This window comes from Suncus etruscus, chromosome 3 (genome assembly GCF_024139225.1).
Source record: "Suncus etruscus isolate mSunEtr1 chromosome 3, mSunEtr1.pri.cur, whole genome shotgun sequence".
NCBI classification, from domain to species: Eukaryota; Metazoa; Chordata; class Mammalia; order Eulipotyphla; family Soricidae; genus Suncus; species Suncus etruscus.
The window spans coordinates 115,682,505-115,702,053 of record NC_064850.1 but is presented as its reverse complement, the minus strand read 5'-3'; the positions used below and the strand labels follow the sequence as shown (position 1 = coordinate 115,702,053).

The 19,549-nt window shown below is 43.7% G+C and overlaps 1 protein-coding gene and 1 non-coding gene across 3 annotated transcripts in view; one reads left to right on the top strand and one right to left on the bottom strand.

The window, feature by feature from the left end:
- The window catches only part of SLC10A7 (solute carrier family 10 member 7), a 224,016-nt gene that overhangs the window by 30,583 nt on the left and 173,884 nt on the right, over nt 1-19,549 (bottom strand). For both annotated transcript variants that reach the window (XM_049770107.1, XM_049770108.1), the window contains one exon: nt 16,403-16,438. In XM_049770107.1, coding sequence (XP_049626064.1) covers nt 16,403-16,438 — 36 coding nt within the window. The remainder of the gene's footprint in view (nt 1-16,402; nt 16,439-19,549) is intronic.
- On the top strand, nt 12,356-12,459 carry LOC126004696 (U6 spliceosomal RNA). Its single transcript, XR_007493960.1, has one exon. It is a non-coding gene; the product is annotated as a U6 spliceosomal RNA (small nuclear RNA).

Sequence of the window (19,549 nt, the reverse complement as noted above, 5' to 3'; positions counted from 1 at the left end):
GTAACAAAAGTATGTCAACAAACTACTATTATCAATGCAAATAAAATCCCTTCAAAACGAAGGTGATTTGCCTCATAGCTTTTATAATGGATTCTTGGTGAGTCTAATTAATTTAAACTCTTCTTACCTAGTACCTTCAACTTAATATTTTCACATACTGCCTCTAAATTGACATGTCTGAATGTATATTCACACTATTTATTCACTGTTTTCATTTCGTGGTTCTCTTTTTGCTCCTGATTTCAGTCTCAGTTTCACAAAGACCCAAAAGCCATCAGCACACAACAGTGTCTCTCAGTGCATCTGGACACAGACCCACACCCACCACAGCCTACACCATCAATAACCGCTGCCTTTCTACAGTTTTTCAGAACCTTGTTCCCAAGCCTCTCTGGACAAACAGTCTGTCCCAGAGACATTTATAGTCTTCAAGTTCCTTCAGCAGCTAATTTCCCCCTTTCCCACCCTTATTCAACAATGACTTTTCTGGCTCTTCCAACTCACTTCACACCTCTTCTACAGATGAAGTGTCAAGTTCCCTATTGCCTAAGTGTTATCACACTTGGAAATTCCTCATTGAAAGAAATTGTTTTAAAGTTATTAGTTTTAATTTTTGGAGAGGTTTTTTTTGGACGGTGCTCAGGAGAACATATTTGACACCCCTAGTATCATGTCTGGAGCCTCCCTTAGGAAAATTTTGCAAAATAAATCAAAGTAATTGTGATTAAGGGCAAAGGATACTATAGAAAAGAAATAATGTACAACTGGGAAGGAAATGGTGTTTCTATTGATTCTTGATATCCACATAAATGAGTTTCCATGGTCAGTGGCTCAAATTCTGTCCCCAATCCCCAATCAGAAACTAGATAAACTTAAGGTCCCCAAAGGGTCCATCTATCAGGCGCAGAGATGTGTATCTTACAGACATTTCATTCCAGCTCTGCAACGACCACTGGCTGCTAGTTTAGCCCACACAAAGCGCAGCCTCTATCCAGTTCCTCCCCAACCAATAGAACCAAGTGTTTCCTCCCCAGGGTACAGCACCCCATTGCGTGTGAGCTCCAACTGAGCACCACAATCAGGAGTGTGAGATCGCCTGGACATTACAGAAGCTGCAAAGTAAAAGGAGGGTTTAAAATCTGCACATGGCCCTTTCTCTGTTGGAGACCCGTTAAAGACTTTGCAGGCACCATGGCCAGAAGTCTTGATTCCTATAGGGACAGCAGTGGCGGCAGAGATAAGGGGGGCAATGGGGAGAGCTGACCCCTAGACCCTAGGGCCCTTTGTCCTCTAAAATGCTTGTGATGTCTGAGGCACTTGATTGGGAATACGAGTTCGGGTTTGAGTAGCCCTCCCCTGAGGCTCTCTCAGATCAGAGGCCAAGAATGTAATTAAGGGAGCACTGAAGCCAGATGAGGGGTCTGGGGATGGGGCGGGCTGTGGGGAGGGAATCTGGTCCTCTTAGAAGTGGCTCCGAGGAGTGGGAAAGCCCAGATCTGGGCTAACATTTGTCAAGAGTCTCTATTTTTTTGAACCTGTGATCAGATCTGTTGCTGTGGTCAGTGTAAAGACGAGGCCTTGGGGCCAAGCAGGGTGCCAGGAAGCAGAGCCTGGCATCCAGAAAAAAGCGGGACTAGCATCTGGCTGCCAAGCCCAAGAAGCGGGATGCAGAGTGCAGAGCAAGGTGTGGGCATTGGGGAGGCAGTGTGAAAGTCAGGAAACAGGCTGCAGCCACCACTGTGCCCCATATTAAGAAGGACCCAGCCATGAGGTGTGAAGGCCTCTGTGTCTAATGATGCCTATTAATACTCGGTGAGGCTGCAGGCTCTGAGCAATGTTACGGCCCACTTTCAGCAGGAAGGAAGTTTTTTTTTTTTTCCATTTTTTTTTTTTTTTTGGTTTTTGGGCCACACCCTGTGACGCTCAGGGGTTACTCCTGGCTATGCGCTCAGAAGTTGCTCCTGGCTTCTTGGGGGACCATATGGGACGCCGGGGGATCGAACCGCGGTCCGTCTGGTCCGTCCTAGGCTAGCGCAGGCAAGGCAGGCACCTTACCTCCAGCGCCACCGCCCGGCCCCTTTTTTTTCCATTTTTTAAAATATATTTTTTATTTAAGTAACATGATCATAGTTGAGTTACAGTCACAAACAAAACAACCCCCTTCACCAGTGTAACATTCTCCCCACCTTCCCTTCCCCTGCCTGTATTCGAGACAGGCATTCTACTACAGTTACTTGTTTTTTTTTGTTTTTTTTTTAATATAATTTTTATTTTGATCATAGTGGCTTACATATTGTTGACAATAATATTTTAGGTACATATTTACATAAAATCAGGGGGGATTCCCATCCCCAAATTGTCCTCCCTACACCCCCGTTTCTGTCTTACCTCCCATTTCCTCTTCCCTCACCCCCAGGGCGGCTAGAATATGTGGTCCCCTCTGTCTCTAACCAACTACTTAGTAGTCTTGCATCAGTTTGGTCTTGATGCCTCCCTTATTTCCCCCTCTAAGTAGGGGCAGGGGTAGCTAGTTCAAGTTGCGTGGTTTTGCCTGAAAAAGAGAAAATAAATAAACCGGGGTAAGAGTTTAATACCCCGAAAATGGGCAGAATCCTTCTAGAGGTTCTCATCATCGATTTGGGAAATGAAGGAGAAAAAGAAGTTGAAACACTCCACCAGTACCAAAAGAAGTGTCAAATATCCAGTGAGGACTCCAGCTATAACGATAAGCACCACAAAAAAACAGATAAAAAACAAACCAAAACAAACTAAAAACAAACACAAACAAACAAAAAACACGCCGTGGTCTTGAAATAAGAAACATGGCGTAGCACATAACGAAAGAAAAGAAAGGAAGAGAAAGAAAAGAAAAAAAAAAAAAAGAATAATTGGGGCCAACAATTTCAATAATCACATCCAAACTGAGGAATCGACCAAAATAGCTAGGTAAATAAAAATAATAATAACAATAATAAATGAAGGTAAGATATATATATATATATATATATATATATATATATATATATATATATATATATATATATATATACATAACCAAGGTTTTGTGTTTTTTGTATTTTTTTTTTCCCTCCTGCCCTGGCACAGTAAATATTGGGGTCATTCGAAAAGGAATTCACTTGCCCTATAAGATATGGGGTTTCTCCGTCCTTGGAGTATACTGTCATGGAATCAGCTCTAGTCTTTGCTCAGGATCATTACTCTCCAGGTTGTGGTTTTTTTTTTTTTTTTTTTGGTGTGTGGAAGGCTTCTGCTCTGTCCAGTGTGATACCGTCAGAGCTCTGTGTTTAGCAGTCCCAGTATCTGTACATATCCTGAGGTGGGACTTATGGTGAAGTCAGTCTTTGTGAATCTAGAGGTTCTGTTACCTCAGTGCCATTTTAATCCATCTTCTGTGGTTGGTGATCTTGGTCTTTGCGCTGAACCTAGGAAGGCATCTAGGATAGCGTCTTTCTTTGTTCTTCCAGAAGCCCCTTTCCGTTACAATTGTCTCTGTCGGACCTTTGGGACTGGGGATCATGCTTATTGTGCAGGTCTTAGTTCAAATCCTAGACTAGGGCTTTTTTATTGGTCCCAAGATGTATACAGTCTGGTCGTGGTTCTAGTATCCAGTCATCTGTAAATCACGATCTTGGCTTTTGGACCTACCAAAGGGTGCCGCGTCTTCTGGTTTTGTCTTGTCGTTAGCTGGTGAGGTAGGCTAAACTGCTCTAAGGTCAAGTTGTTCACATTTTCCTCATTGTCGAGATATCATGTTAGAGCTGGCCCTTGTTGTTGACCCTGCAGTAATAAGGCTGTCCCAGATGGAGATTGTTTCTTACAGCTGTTGTGAGGATCTGTGCCGTTTCTATGTCTGGGATCCAGGGTTCAAGGCTGGTTGAATGGTATCTAATTACAGTTACTTGTTTTTAAGTTCACTAAATTTTTTTTTCTTAAAGGATAAGGGTAAAAAAAATATAGTAAAGGTGTGACAGTGGCAATCGCCGTTGTTTGCATAGGCCCAGAAAAATATGGGGAAATGGAAAAAAAAATCCTTGGCCCAATTACAAGAAGGCCTCACCCCAGAAGTTTATTGGCACAAGACCGACTCTGGGTTCCAGGCATACCAGTTTGTCCAACCCGAGTCATTCTCTGTGATCCCAGTGAAACTTTTTCACACTTTAGCTATTATTGGTATCAGATTCTTATATTTAAAGATTCTGGATTCTGTGCATTTCTTTCATTGAAGTCAGGCTGATGTGGAGCATCCTCTAGTTTCAGCACACCATTAGATGCAGAGCGATCTGCCCTGCAAGCAGGCTGTTGCTGAGTCGTTTGGGTGTTGAGAGCACTCTTTGGAGTAAGTCAGTGCCAGAGCAGTGGTAGGTCTTCCCTGGTTTGGATTCTGGTTATGTTATAGACAATTGTGGTTGTTTCCATAGATGGTATCCATTGTTCAGGTGTGTATGGGCGATGCCCATTCTTCTGAGGCGTAAGCCAAATCATTATGCCAATGTTCAGGGTATAAGGTCTAACTGCATTACCAAATTTGTGTTCCCATCTCTATTAGATAAGAACTTGTTTGCATATGTATTATTTTCCCATTTTAATCTGCCTGTACAAAAGAGAAGCAATGCTACAAGATATTGTTGGTGCATCTGGGGGCCGATGATTTCCCGTAACTTGGTTCAAACATGAATTCTATACAAAGATACTCTTCTACCAGTATTGCTTATAAAACAGATCTCAAAGGAGGAAAATCAAACAATCAAATAACAAAACTAGTGGGCAAAATTGTCACTACATGAGGATATTCGAAAAGAGTTATAGATGTTAAGAGAATACATCTGAGATATACGAAGGAGATACACGTGCTCCTTTTATGTTTTAGAAATAGTCAAGAGGGAGGGTGTTGTTTCTGAGACACTACTTTGGTCTGTGATTTGGCCACCCGAAGAGCTCATGGAGCCATCTCATCCTCGTGTTGCTTGCTGAAACTTCTGACTCCCGGAGAGGCATCTGCTTCCTAATTGCTGGAAACCAGAAGTTCACCAGTCTCCTCCCCACCCCCTGAAGGAATGGGGAAGGAGAGAGAAGGCTGTGGGGGGCAGCTGAGACTGCATCTTCTCCTAAGCTTGGCCAAAAAGCCTACCACGCGGAGCCATGTCGTCCCCGTGTTGCCTGCTGAAGCTTCCAAGTCCCCGAGAGGCATTTGCTTCCTAATTGCTGGAAGCCGGAAGTTCACCAGTCCCCTCCCCGCTCCCTGAAGAAAAGGGAAAGCCTGGGGTCTCCTTTAAACTGCTCCTCACCAGAACCCACTTCTGGGACCCTGAGCAGGCGGCCAGGGGGTAACCCTGCGGCCGGGAGGAAGGAGAGAGAAGGCTGTGGGGGGTAGCCGAGGCTGCATCAGGAAGGAAGTTCTTTAAAGTGCAAAACGAGAGAGAGAGAGAGAGAGAGAGAGAGAGAGAGGAGAGAGAGAGAGAGAGAGAGAGAGAGAGAGAGAGAGAGAGAGAGAGAGAGAGGCTGCATCAGGAAGGAAGTTCTTTAAAGTGCAAAACGAGAGAGAGAGGAGAGAGAGAGAGAGAGGAGAGAGAGAGAGGAGAGAGAGAGAGAGAGAGAGAGAGAGAGAGAGAGAGAGAGAGAGAGAGAGAGAGAGAGAGAGAGAGAGAGAGAAACGCGCGCGCGCGCCACACCCAGTGGTGGTTTGGCCTGTACCTGGCTCTGCTCACTGGAGCCTGGCAGTGCTCCAAGGACCATATGTGGGGATTGAACTTGGGTCAGCTGCCTGTAAAGCAAGAGCCTTAAACACTGTCCAATCTCTCTCACCCTTTAGTTTTCTGTGCCATGTTTATCTTAGTTAATTGATTGACTGATTGACTGTTTGGCTTGTGACCTACATGCAGTAGTGCTTGGCCTCACTCCTGGCTCTGCTCAGGGATCACTACCTTGGTAGCGGGGAATCAAGCATTGATGGTGCCAAGGTCAGCTTGGCCACATGGTAGTTTGGACTATGTCCCTGCCCCACAGTGTTTGTATAAGTGTCATTTTGAGACGTGATCCAGTGACACTGGATTGTGTGGAAGTGGGCAGCTAGACACTGTCAACAGTGTCAACAGTTCCTGGTGCCACTGAGAGCAGGTTCTCTCCTGAGACAGACAAGACACAGGGCTGCTGTGCGGGTCTGTGTCCTGTGGCTGTCAACCATCTCGTGCACACATTCAATCTACCACTTGCACATACATTCCTTCCACCACCTGTACACCCCCCATATGCCACTATGTGCACACACTTCATCCACCACCATGCATACATATACTCCATTGTGTATCATGTGAACACACACTCTGGAGCAAACACTCCTCCCCACCCCTTCTACCAGAAAGTTCTATCCTTTACCCAGATGTAATTCAAGTATCACTTCTTTAAAAATTGCTTCTAAAACCTCCTTCCCCAAATGCAAGTTGGCCAGCCGTTATATGAGGTCCTCTTTCCCCTTGTCCCTCTCAGTTTTGAAGGGTCTTGTTTACAGATCTGTGTCCTGTTAGATTATGTGATCCTTCAGGTCAAGAACATGGTGCTATTCATTCCCCTGGCATTCCCAGTGTCCAGTAGAGATGCGTTGTTTAAGCATGGAGGCTTGGCCACTGGCCCTGAATTTCTGGTTTCAGGACACCCAGTGAGAGGTGTGGACGCATTTCACTGGATGCATCTCAGAGGTGGGGATAGGGAGAATTTGGTTTTCTGACACAGTCTGAAAGGTGTTGCTTTGGCCGAGTGGAGCTCACTCCTGACACAGCAAAAGGGCTTTAACAAAACCTGAGTTTGGTTACCAAATGATTAGAGGATGGAAAGGGATAAAAAGGCTCGTCTATGCTTTCTTGGGGCTCTCCCAAGTTAGTGAGTGCTAAATCTAGACTCAACAAAGGGGTCATCAGCCCAGTTGTCTACTAGGGTGGAAATGAGGTCAACTTTCCAGGTGCTGGGAGGTCAGATATGGATTGCCTTGGAGATGTGTTTTTACTTCACACCTGCAGGGCAGTGGGGCCCAGTAGCATTCAACAACTTTGATGCCATTCCTGTTACCTTAACATGACACAAGCCCCTACATTGGGCCCTTCCTTCCTCTCTACTGCATGTGTTTAAGATTAGGGCTAGAAGGGAGGGGAGTAGGCAAGAGCAGGAACTGAAGCCAGGCTCCCCATTTCTGTTTTTCCACTGTGGGCAAAAGAGAGGAAGTGTGTGCATGTGAGTGTCTGTGTGCATGTATGTGTGCGTGTGTATACATGCATGTGGCTGCATGGAGGGGGAAAGACTGAGGAAGGTGACACCAGGCAAGGGAAGGAAAAGGAGGTCATCAAGGGAGTCTGACGGGGGTGTTCTATCTCAGGACACATGAAATTAATGGAATGACTTTTTCCCCTCAGCTCTCTCTCTTGAGGGTAGTAAATTCCTTGACCAGGGTGAGTGCCCCAGAAGAGAGTCTCACACACACATCTCACACACACACACACACACACACACACACACACACACACACACACACACACACACACACACATGCCTTAGGCATACTAGACTTGCGTTTCTAACTTGGCAGGGAAAGGCCGAGCCAACCACAGGACTGGCGGCTATCAATCTATTCAGTTTAGACATAATGTGATGGGGAAGGAATCTGACACCACCCCGGTCAGTAAAATATTATGGGGTTAAACTAACAAGACTCAGAGACACAGGACACTCAGAGACACAGAGACACTCAGGAAAAAGGCTTCTTGATGAAGAGGCAGGGACTGCCAGCAAAAATCCTAGTTATCAGGCTGCAGTGAGAAAACAGACGGTGCATTTTAAATCAGCCCTGTAAGGGAGCTGACCTGTAAATTGTCATTAATGCGCCAGGTCTTCACGTGCTTGGCTGTGTAATCAGCCTTTTATCTCCTACCAGGGAAATCCATTAGCCACAGGCGTCTCCACTATTTGTGTCTCTTCTCAGCTATTAAAACATGATTGTATTAAATAATTCACCCTTGATAACTGGTCCTTGCTTTCATTCCCACCACGTTGGAGACAAATCAGAAAGGATATTTACAGCTGAGACTGGAGAGTGGAGGAGCAATGAGGCATCTCTTGTCCAAGGATTTCCACCCCTTGACCTAGCCCCAGTCAACCTCACCCTGTGAAAGGGCAAGAAGGAAGGAACCGCTGGGCTTGATTTTCTTGTCCCCCCCGCTTTGTATATCCCCTTCTTCCATCACAACAGGAAGTGTCTCTCCCTAAGCCCTCCAGACCCTATCTAGATCTGACCATTCCCCAGAACCTAGGGCCTGATCTCACCCGACTGTTTCTTCTTTCACCAAGGCCTTAAGTTCTACACAACACAGCTGAATGCAGAGGAGAGGTGGCTAGGATGCTTATCACACTTGAGGCCATGCTGATAAAGAGCTACCCTGATTCTGCTACATGCTCAGAGCTAGGCAGGGTAGCACAGAGAGACAGGGTTTGGTAAAGACAATGATAGATTTTGTAGGTTGGTTAACAAAACCCCTTTCTTCCTTCATTCCTCCCTTTTTTGAGCCACACTAGATAGTGCTCAGGGTTTACTCCTGACTCTGTACTCAGGAATTACTCCTGGCAGTGCTCAGGAGGCCCTATGGGATACTTGTTATCAAACCCAGGTATGGCTGAGTACACGGCAAATGCTTTTGCATTGCTATTGCATATTTTTTAAATCAAACACCCTCTGATATTGATGTGACCAGTTCCAGAGAGAACAGCAGTCTAATCTAGAACAGTCTAATCTAGAACTCAAAGGACATAATTCAGGGGTTCAAGACCTTCCTCGGCCAAGCACGGCCCTCATCAGCTTTATAAAAGGGTGTTCTAGGAATGAAGAAACTTTACAGAAGGACACTAACAGCTAATCAATCTATGGATGCCATGGGCAGGGATGTGGGGTATGCGTGGAAAGGCACCAAGTCAGCTATACCTGTTCCCAGGATCTTAACACCAAAGGCCTGATTGCTTCATCTTAACTTTCAGAGTCCCTTTAGGGATCAATATTTTCTTCTTTCTCTTCTGAGCTAAGCTTGATGGAGTTGAGAAGAGATGGGGAGCAGCTGTGAGTGCCTTCTGGAGAAATGCCCTCCAGAAAAAGAGTAGCAGGCCCTGGTGGAACGACCCAGCATTGCCACGGCATCAGAAATGTCACTGCAAGGCCTGAGGGCCTAGCTCAGCACAATGGCTTTGAGTTCTTCACCACTATCTTTACGCAATGCCATCCTTGAGTTTAAACATCTCTCTCAAAGAAGTGGATCAAATACTTCTGAAATTCATCTGGAACAACAAACAACCTCGAATAGCTAAAGCTCTCCTTGGGAAAAGGAATATGGGAGGCATTACTTTCCCCAATTTTAAGTTGTATTACAAAGCAACAGTTATAAAAACAGCATGGTATTGGAATAAAAACAGACCCTCAGATCAGTGGAATAGGCTTGAGTACTCAGAGAAGGTTCCTCAGACATATAACCACCTTGTTTTTGATAAAGGAGCAAGAAATCCTAAATGGAGCAGGGAAAGCCTATTCAACAAGTGGTGTTGGCACAACTGGTTAGCCACTTGCAAAAAAGCGAACTCAGACCCACAGCTAACCCCATGTACAAAGGTAAAATCCAAATGGATTAAAGACCTTGATATCAGAACTGAAACTATAAGGTATATAGAACAACATGTAGGTGAAACACTCCAGGACATTGAGACTAAAGGCATCTTTAAGGAGGAGACGGCACTTTCCAAGCAAGTGGAAGCAGAGATAAACAGATGGGACTATATTAAGCTGAAAAGCTTCTGCATCTCAAAGGAAATAGTGCCCAGAATACAAAGGCCACCCACTGAGTGGGAGAAATTATTCACCCAATACACATCAGATAAAGGGCTAATATCCAAAATTTACAAGGTACTGACAGAACTATACAAGAAAAAAACAACTAACCCCATCAAAAAATGGGGAGAAGAAATGAACAGACACTTTGAAAAAGAAGAAAGGCAAATGGCCAAAAGGCACATGAAAAGATGTTCAACATCACTAATCGTCAGGGAGATGCAAATCAAAACTACTATGAGGTACCACCTCACGCCACTGAGATTGGCACACATCACAAAAAAGGAAAACAAGCAGTGCTGGCGGGGATGTGGAGAGAAAGGAACTCTTTTTCACTGCTGGTGGGAATGCCGTCTAGTACAACCTTTATGGAAAGCGATATGGAGATTCCTTCACAAACTGGAAATTGAGCTTCCATACGATCCAGCTATACCACTCCTAGGAATATACCCAAGAAACACAAAAATACAATACAAAAATCCATTCCTTACTCCTATATTCATTGCAGCGCTATTTACAATATCCAGACTCTGGAAACAACCAAGATGCCCTTCAACAGATGAGTGGCTGAAGAAACTGTGGTACATATACACAATGGAATACTATGCAGCCATCAGGAGAGATGAAGTCATGAAATTTTCCAATACATGGATGTACATGGAATCTACTATGCTGAGTGAAGTAAGTCAGAGGGAGAGAGAAAGACGCAGAATGGTTTCACTCATCTATGGGCTTTAAGAAAAATGAAGGACATTTTTAACAGTATCTCAGAGACAAGAGAGATGAGGGCTGGTAGGTGCAGCTCAGGACATGCAGCTCATCACATAGAGTGATGAGTGCAGTTGCAGAGATGACTACACTGAAAACTATCATAAAATGTGAATGAATGAGGGAAGTAGAAAGCCTGTCTCGAGTACAGGTGTAGGGGGTTAGGGAGGAGGGAGATCTGGGAAATTGGTGGTGGGAATGTTGCACCGGTGAAGGGGGGTGCTCTTTACATGACTGTAATCATACAACTATAATCATGTTTGTAATCACGGTGTTTAAATAAAGATAAAAAAAATAAAAAAAAAATAAATGCAATAGAAGAACAGAAAGATATAAAAAAAAAAACAAAACAAAACATCTCTCTCCATCAGGCTTTCCTATTGCTTGTGGCTGAAGAATGACTATAATAATGGTCATCATAATCATCATAATGACCACACCCGTTAGTGAGAAGCCACATCAGAGGAAAGGAAAGAGAGGCAAGTTTTTTAATTTGTTGTTGTTGTTGGTTTGGGATGCACCAGGGAACCAGAGAGACACAGAAGGGAAAAAAAAATCTATGGTAAGCAGAGCTTTTGAAAACCACTGCATGTTTCTATCTACTTTCTCTGTATTCAACGAAAAGTTGTCTTACAGTGTAAAAACTCACTGGAGAGAGCATTTCCACTAAAAGGTTCTTGTGCTACTTATCTTTGCTACCTTGGATTTTGAGGATCTCTGCCTGAATTCTACTTTTTTCTATGAAATTAGCAATTTTTGGAGGGAGAAACCAGTGCCAGATTCATCTTTTAGTATTCGCAGTGCGTAGCAGGAATTCAGATACTGAGTCAAAGAACAATGCTCATAATAATAAATAATAATGATACTAATAAATAGTGGTACATTATTTTTCATAGCAAAAGCAAAGTGAGATTTTAGAGTCTGGTTGTGACTTAACCTCCTGAGCATTTATTTGTTGCTTGTGCCATTTCAATAATTTTTTTCCTCACCTTCCTATAGCTCCCTCTTTCTAACAATACTGATGCTGGGCACTATTGCTAAGGCAGCCTAGCTTCTGGACCCACTGAACTTAAAATCTTATGGCTCCTCAACACTTTAAACAAGGAAATAGATTTGGAATTCTGAGCAATGATTTTTAAGTGTAATTAAAGAAGAGCAGGCCTGAGTTATGCTCACAAATAGAGACTCTTTGGCCTGATGCACAGCCACTACATCCGGCAAACTGAGTCACTCACTGCTCCCCAGTCAGGAGCAGAGGAACAGGCTGCCAGAAGACTCAGAGTATCAGTGAGTCTTAGAGGCGGATGATGATGGACAGAAAAAGCTGCCTTGCTCTCACCAGAAGCCCTGGTCAACACTGGATGTTCTTTACACACACAATTGCCAAGAGTCGAGATCATACTCATTCTAGATGATTTTAGAATCTTCTGGTTTTAAAAATTGGCTCCCTGGGAAGGTGTGGCTAGATTGGACTCGGGCTGCATCTCAAGGATGTAGTTTTGTAGAAACTTGTATCTCTTTTGGGATATGCTTAATTTCCTTATCAAGAGCCAAATGAAAGAAACTGGTAGCTGCCTCATTCCTTTTGTTAACTTGTGTGTGCATGTGCGTGCGTGTGCACAATTTTGTGGGTTTTCTTTTTTTTTTTTTTGTCTTTGTGCCACACCCAGCAGTACTCAGGAGTTACTCCTGGCTCTGAGCTCAGAAATTACTCATGTGCTTGCTTTGGCACATATACTAAAATTGGAACGATACATAGAAGATTAGCATGGCCCCTGCGCAAGGATGACATGCAAATTCGTGAAGCATTCAAAAAAAAAAAAACAAGAAATTACTCGTGACATGCTTGAGGGACCATATGGGATACTGGTGATTGAAACTGGGTCAGCTATGTGCAAGGCAATTGCCCTCCCAGCTGTGCTATCACTCTGGCTTTCTAGTATCTGTGCTGCTTCAGTTGAGAGGAAAAAATAGAGAAGAAATGTTCTGGAGCTGTTAGAGAAAAGAATAAAGTGTGAAATGAGATAGTAAAAAAGAACAAATAAATTAATGAATGAAGGTCGTAGGAGTGCCTGGCTAGTTCCAATAATATCCTTGCCATATTCACAATCATACCTGAGAAGATGCTGATTTGGATTCGAGGAAGCTTGGCTGTTGGCCAGGCAAGGATGAAACAGGAAGAGACAAGCAAGGCTGCTGTTGGTTTTCCAAATAAAGTGACTAGAATGGTGGGCTGGAAATGTGGGGTAGTTTGGCCAGTAACCCAAAGCAAGGGGCTTGAACTGGGTTAACTAGGAAGAATTAATATGACAAGGTCAAGAATTAGCATGCCAGCAAGTCTGAAGACATTTACCTTGGGGAGTATGTCACAAAGACAAGAGATTGCTTGTGGGTAATAGAAGACATCTGACATAGAATTACAGAAGGATGTGGTTACTCAGGATAATGAAGTTGAGGTCAAGGCATGGCTGGCTGGGAGGAAGGGGAAGGCAGCCTTCTTGGAGAAGAGGTCAAGAATGCCGGAGTGAGGAAGATCGACCAAGAGAATATGAAAAACAGCAAGAATGCACCCAAAGAAATTGTTAGAGAAGACAATGGGAAAATGCTGTCTAGTTTTTTCATTTCCTACTGATGGAGCCTGGGGTTCTACTGATAATTACAATAGGAGACAGAGTGGATAGAGCTGTATTAGCACATCATGTATTGAACTTGGGGACTTTGAGAGAAGACACTTCACCACATTTCAGGAAGCAGTGACAGAAGAGATGCTAGCAGCCAAACCATGACTCCAGAGAGGATGCTGTGAAAGCAGTATAATAAAGGAAACTGCCACAGAGAGGTGAAATGAGGGGGCAGATTCCAGCAGCAAGAAACATCCTTTACTAGCTATGGTGATGAAAGGTCCAGAAATTCCCATTTTTAAGGTCAAATTTAAAGATAAAAAGATAATTTGAGGGGCTGGAGAGATAGCACAGCTGTAGGGCATTTGCCTTGCATGCAGAAGATCCAGGACAGACATCCTGACATCCCATATGGTCCCCAGTGCCTGCCAGGAGCAATTACTGAGAGCACAGAGCCAGGAGTAACTCTTCAGTGCCACTGGGTATGACCCAAAAACCAAAAAAAAAAAGATAATTTGAGACTTAGGATTTGTGTTAGTTTTCTTAGTTGATGTAAGGCCACAAATGGGGAGCTACAAGAAATCACAGAAATTTGGAAGTTTTAGGTCTGAACTCCAGACAGGTCCTACTCCCTCTGAGGTTTGCCAGCCACCCCTAGTATTGCTGGCTCAGAGACACAGTGTCCTCTCTACTGCCACCTAACCTGTCATTTCAGAAAGATATCAGCCACACTTAGCTGAGGGTCCATCCCTCCTGTGAGACCTCCTCCTCTTAATGATGCCCTCTTTCCAGTAAGGTTCATTCCAGTGTTGGAATGTGAGAATCATTTTTCTCTGGACAATACACTTGAGTCCGCATCTGGGTGCTAAGAATTTTGCAGAATTCTCTTCTAATAGAAAGTGTTCATATTTGATGTTTGCTCATGTGCTTGTCTTGGTCAATCACTAGAGTGGCCATCTCTGTGTTGTAGCTATATTCATCTTTTACAGAAGGCATAATGGTGATCTAAAACAACATCTCTAGAGGCTGGTGATGATGCCTTATGGGGTAAATCTCAGGAAGACTTGGGAGACTCCATAGGATCGCCCAAGCACTATCAGGGGTGCTCCTAAAAGGAAGCTCTCAATGGGATAGCAGAGTATTGACATTTCACTCACTTTTCTTGGAGCACCATGATTTGATATGCTGGATCAAGTCAAGTTCACAACCCCCACCCCATGATTCCCAGCATGAGGGAAAGTCTGACATAGGGTCATACCATAACATGAACGAGCTGGGAAATCTCTTGTGACACCATGAAGAAGGGAAGAGAGGGCAGAAAACATTCTGCAGGGTGATGGCACTCAGTTTCCTAAGTGCTAGTCCAGGTCTTAGTCCCCTAGTGGTGGCTGCGTCTTCCACCCTCAAAGGCACAGGACCAAGAGAAACAGCTCTGGGATCCAGAGAGGTAATACAAGAGATCAGCACTTGGCTTGTGTACTACCAACCCCAAGCACTGGGGTGGCTCTAAGCATTTCCAGGTGTGGTCTAGTAACTGCCAGGTTCTAGGCTCCTCTTCTGCTCCATAGCCTCAGTCAGATGGTATGAGGAATCTCTACCTTCCAGGGTCTGCTGAAGGCAGCTCCTGGAAAATGGATCCCAGATCTTGAGAAATACACCAAGATGGTACTGACTCTAAATTCCCTGAGTTTAAACTTAGCAAGGTGCACATCAAGCATTTTTCATCCAAGGGAATGCAAATCAATAATCACTCCATTTCAATCTGACTTTCTACAAATTAAGAATTGGTCAAGTTTCAATTAATGAGGCTTGTTATGCCGAAGGGAGCCACCTGACACTTCTGACTTTCCCAGAGTGAAGGTGGCTGGTGGGAAAGGATGGAAAGGCTTGGTTGGCTTTATTGCACGCAGGTAAAGCCTTTTATGAAAGATGTAGGTAGATCCCAACTGTTGAGCAGCGATTCACACCCTCTCCACTTCCTGCCCAGCTTGGAAGATGAGGACCGGGCCCTCACTCACTGTATTATTCTAATTGAATTCCAACTTGGCTAATGACATTATAATTAAATAAAATTTCCCCATAGTTTTTAGCTCAGTGACAAATAGTGCTAGTCACAAAGCTACATTTCACTCCCAGAAACACATCCCCACCACATTTCGGTGATAAGTGGAGTGATTTATAACAGGGAGATGTGTATGAAAAATGCACAGTTCATAAAATATTTTAGGTATCATTCATGATTACATATGCTTTTCTCAGCATGAGATAACATTAATTTCTATTATATAATCTTTCATCTAATTCCTCATATGCCTTTGTGCCAATGGAAGACAGCTAATTAGCATTTCTTACTTTCATAACAATTTTGGTTAAGTGGTAGCTTGTTTCTTTTATTTCTCTGTGTTGTGTGTGAGTGAGAGAGAAAGAGATAGAGAGAGATATTCTTGCAGTGTCAGGAACTGAACCCAGGATCTCATATCTGTAAGGCATGTAATCTAACCTTGAGTCATATCAATGCTAATTTTGTATTTCATTGCCTCTGTCAGACAGACCCAGGTAGGTGTTTTTCATTATACACATAAAAAAAAAGTCAATATCATCTGTCCCACACTGAAGAAGTCAGTCTACTTACAGCACTCTACTTGGAACCCAACTATCCTTGGGTCCCCTGGTTCAGGACTTTCTAGAAAACACTGGATCACTAGCAGTCACTTTATTGTTTTACTAAGAAGAAAATAAAGAGCAGTGCTTTAGATTTCTTTTTTTTTTCGGGGGGTGCCTTTGGGGAACCATACTTGGCAATGCTCAGGGGTTAGTCCTGGCTCTGCACTCAGGAATCACTACTGGCTGTGCTTGGGGGACTATATGGGATGGGATGCTGAGGATTAAAGGAGCATGGAATTTGGGACATGAGTCACAGATCACAGTTAATGACTTCATGGGTCCTGATGTAACCTAAGACTACAGAGCACATTTGTTTCTCCCTGTTGTTACCCAGCATAGCTCAACTGGAAGAACATTTGGAGATGATGATATAAAATGGGCCACAGATGCCATACTTAAATTTGACCTCAATGACCTTTCTTCGAGGGTCTAGATGACTCTTCATGAGAGATATTAAAGACAACATCCAAATACTCACGAAAAGCAGCAGCAGCAGAGGTGTTATCACGATGCCCTGGAAGAAATAAAAGAGACAAGGATCATTTATCAGCCTGGAAAGCAGGACTCTTCCTGTGCCATTTTATTTGGTTAATAATTAATTTTGTTTGGGGGCCACACCCACTGGTGCTCAGGGCTTACTCTTGCCTACACAGTCAGGCGGTCATTCTTGGTGGGACTTGGGGTCATTTATGAAGTGCTGGGTATTGAACATAAGGATGCCCTGTGTAAGACAAGCAAGCGCCCTACCCATGGGACTGTCTCTTCCTTTTGCCATATTAAACTCTACCCCACAGTAAAGCTTGCCTGCCTCACTGGAGGCAATAAATGAGGAAATAAAAGAGAGGGAGCCCCAATTTTAGCCCCTCATCACAGTTTTAGGAATCAGTGCAACTGACATTACCACAAGTGCCACCATGAATCACCCTTAAACTCTGCTTCCCTTTGGAAACTTAGGGTCCCTCCCATATTGCTTTCTTTACATTCAAGTGCCCTCTTTCAAAAGAGGACAGGTGCTTGAGTCCCAGCTGGGGTGCTCTCCTGAGCAGAGACTACGTTGGGGGTGATGAATGAGACGTCAAGATTTTGTAATGTGAACTGATGTCCCATAGGAAAGGAGCTGGGATCGCAAACTCATTTCACTTGATTAGAAGCTGCATCTCTGTGGAGCAAGGCAAGTCTTTCATCTAATTCAGCCACACAGGACCACCGCAGTCCCTCTACCTCCCCCAGGCAGGAATGAGTCAAAGATTTGTTTTCTTCCATGACAGGGAACAGTTTGAGGCTGTTGTCAATGGGGTTTGGGACAAGCTCTTAGGTTTCTGGAAGGTAAATCTTTATAAAGTCTGGTGTTGGGGGCTAAGCTGACAGGTCTTAGTTCTCTCTCTTTCTCTCTCTCAATACTTCACCATCATGTAGATAAGTAAATAGAGTCCTTCATATTTTTACTAATGAATTTGACTTGGGACTGTAAAATTGCTAAGTGTGTAAGTGTGTTTGTGTTCAAGGACTCCCATGTGAGAGAGATGGGCTAACAGACTGCTGCGATTTTCTTAGGCCTGCTACATAAGGGACTAGCCCCACGCAGACTTGTTCTATTGTCAAATCACAAAATACATGCATCCATAGGGAATTTGACATTTTAAAAGTTATATTTTACAATCTACTTTCAAAAGACATGTCTTGCGGGGCTTATCAACTCCAAGTGTCTCTGAGAAGATCATTATAATAAAGAGAACTGAATGTGCAGAATACCTCAACAATGGGCATTTTTTGTTGTTCATTTGTTTGGTGCCCCCACCAAGCAGTATTCAGGGCTCAGAAGCAGCTCCTGTAGTGTTTGATGACCATGTATGTTGGGCATGAATGAACCTGGATCTCCTACACCATAACATGCCCAGCGAATGCTCTCTCTACTCCTATCCTTCACTGACATGAGATATGGTCACAACTTTAGTAGGAATTCCCAACTTTCCAATGCCACATGGGAAAATACAATATAGCTGTTTAAGTTTCTATATAAGCCATCTTCATTTCAAGTCAATTTGCCAATGTTGTATATGTAAACATTTCAATGGGATTATTATGTTACTGACCCTACCCTGATCAGTGATTGTGCCCTACCCTAGGGTGTGACCTGGCATTCTGCTCCCACCTTAGGGTGGTACCTGATTCTGCTCCCACCACTAGGTAGTACCTGATTCTGGGGTATAAAAGCAAGGGTCTGTGGAAGGCAGGGGGGGGGCTTTTTGGCTGGAACTGATGCTGAGGCTTTTGGCTTCAGTCTTGTCCTCCGAATAAAGCTGATATTTTTACAAACCTGACTGCCTGCTAGCCTTTTACCTGCCGCATTCATCTCAAAACCGCCAGCTGAACAGGGTGGCAGACTTGTGCTCTGAGCTGAAGGAGAAAGACCTCATCCGCCATCCCTCCATCAGTCAACCCCATCAAGGGTAGTATTGCAACAGCCAAATGTTTGCTGAATGTGTGCTTATATTTTTGGGGAAGAAAAATAGTTTTATTTAGAAAAATGTAAGGAAAGTCAGAGAGAGTGCATGAGAGAAAGTACCCACTAGGAGAAAGTATACTTTGCAGGTTGTAATACAGGCTGCAGAGAATGTGTCTGGATGCTCACTCATGTGCCAAGCATTGGTCCATTGGTTAGAAGAATCAGTGGAGACTGATCCAGTTGAAAGAGGGTATGAGGTACCGGGGAAAGTGAAGGGTGTTCACACAATGACAAAACAGGGAATATAGCGGGAAGAAAAGTATGAAGTCCAGATCTCCAAAGAGTGTACACACTTGTAGTTCAGGATCTTAGACTTGACCCACTCAACATGGGCAGACTTAATACAAGAAGATAAATGAGATTGCCAACATTTCATGATATTAGAAGGATGTGACTTCCCTGCAAACCTAACTGGTATACTGTGCTTATCTACTAACTTAATCCAAATACAGACTGAAAAAATAGAGACTTTAACTCATGTTCAGTAATGTTTTTGAGAAATAAGGTTTAAAGTCAGCAAAAGGGGCCAGAGAGATAGCATGGAGGTAGGGCATTTGCCTTGCATGCAGAAAGATGGTGGTTCGAATCCTGGCATCCCATATGGTCTCTCGAGTCCCTTCCAGGAGCAATTTCTGAGCATAGACCCAGGAGTAACCCTTGAGCATTGCCAGGTGTACCCCCCCCCCCCGCAAAAAAAAGTCAGCAAAGGATAAGAATGTTCATCCAATCTACAATAAGCTAGACACAGAAGGAACCACTTATACTAGTAGCCCAGGGGGCAAAGGAGGGGCGATATGGGATGCGTGCTGGGAACAGGGGTGGAGGGAGGACAACATTGGTGGTGGGAATGCCCCTGATTCAATGTTAACTATGTACCTAAAGTACTACTGTAAAAGATTTGTAATCCACTTTGGTCAAAATAAAAATTATTAATAACTAAATAAAGAATGCTCATTCAGAGAGAAGGATGAGCAATGTCATCTCTTTGTGCATACTTATCTTACATTAAAGGAGTGAAAGTCACACTCTGTTATACAGAACATGAGGGGACCCAGGTTCTTTCTGGAATCCAATTCAATTTTCTTTCCAACAGTGTGGTTTGTAGTATTAGTGATAACA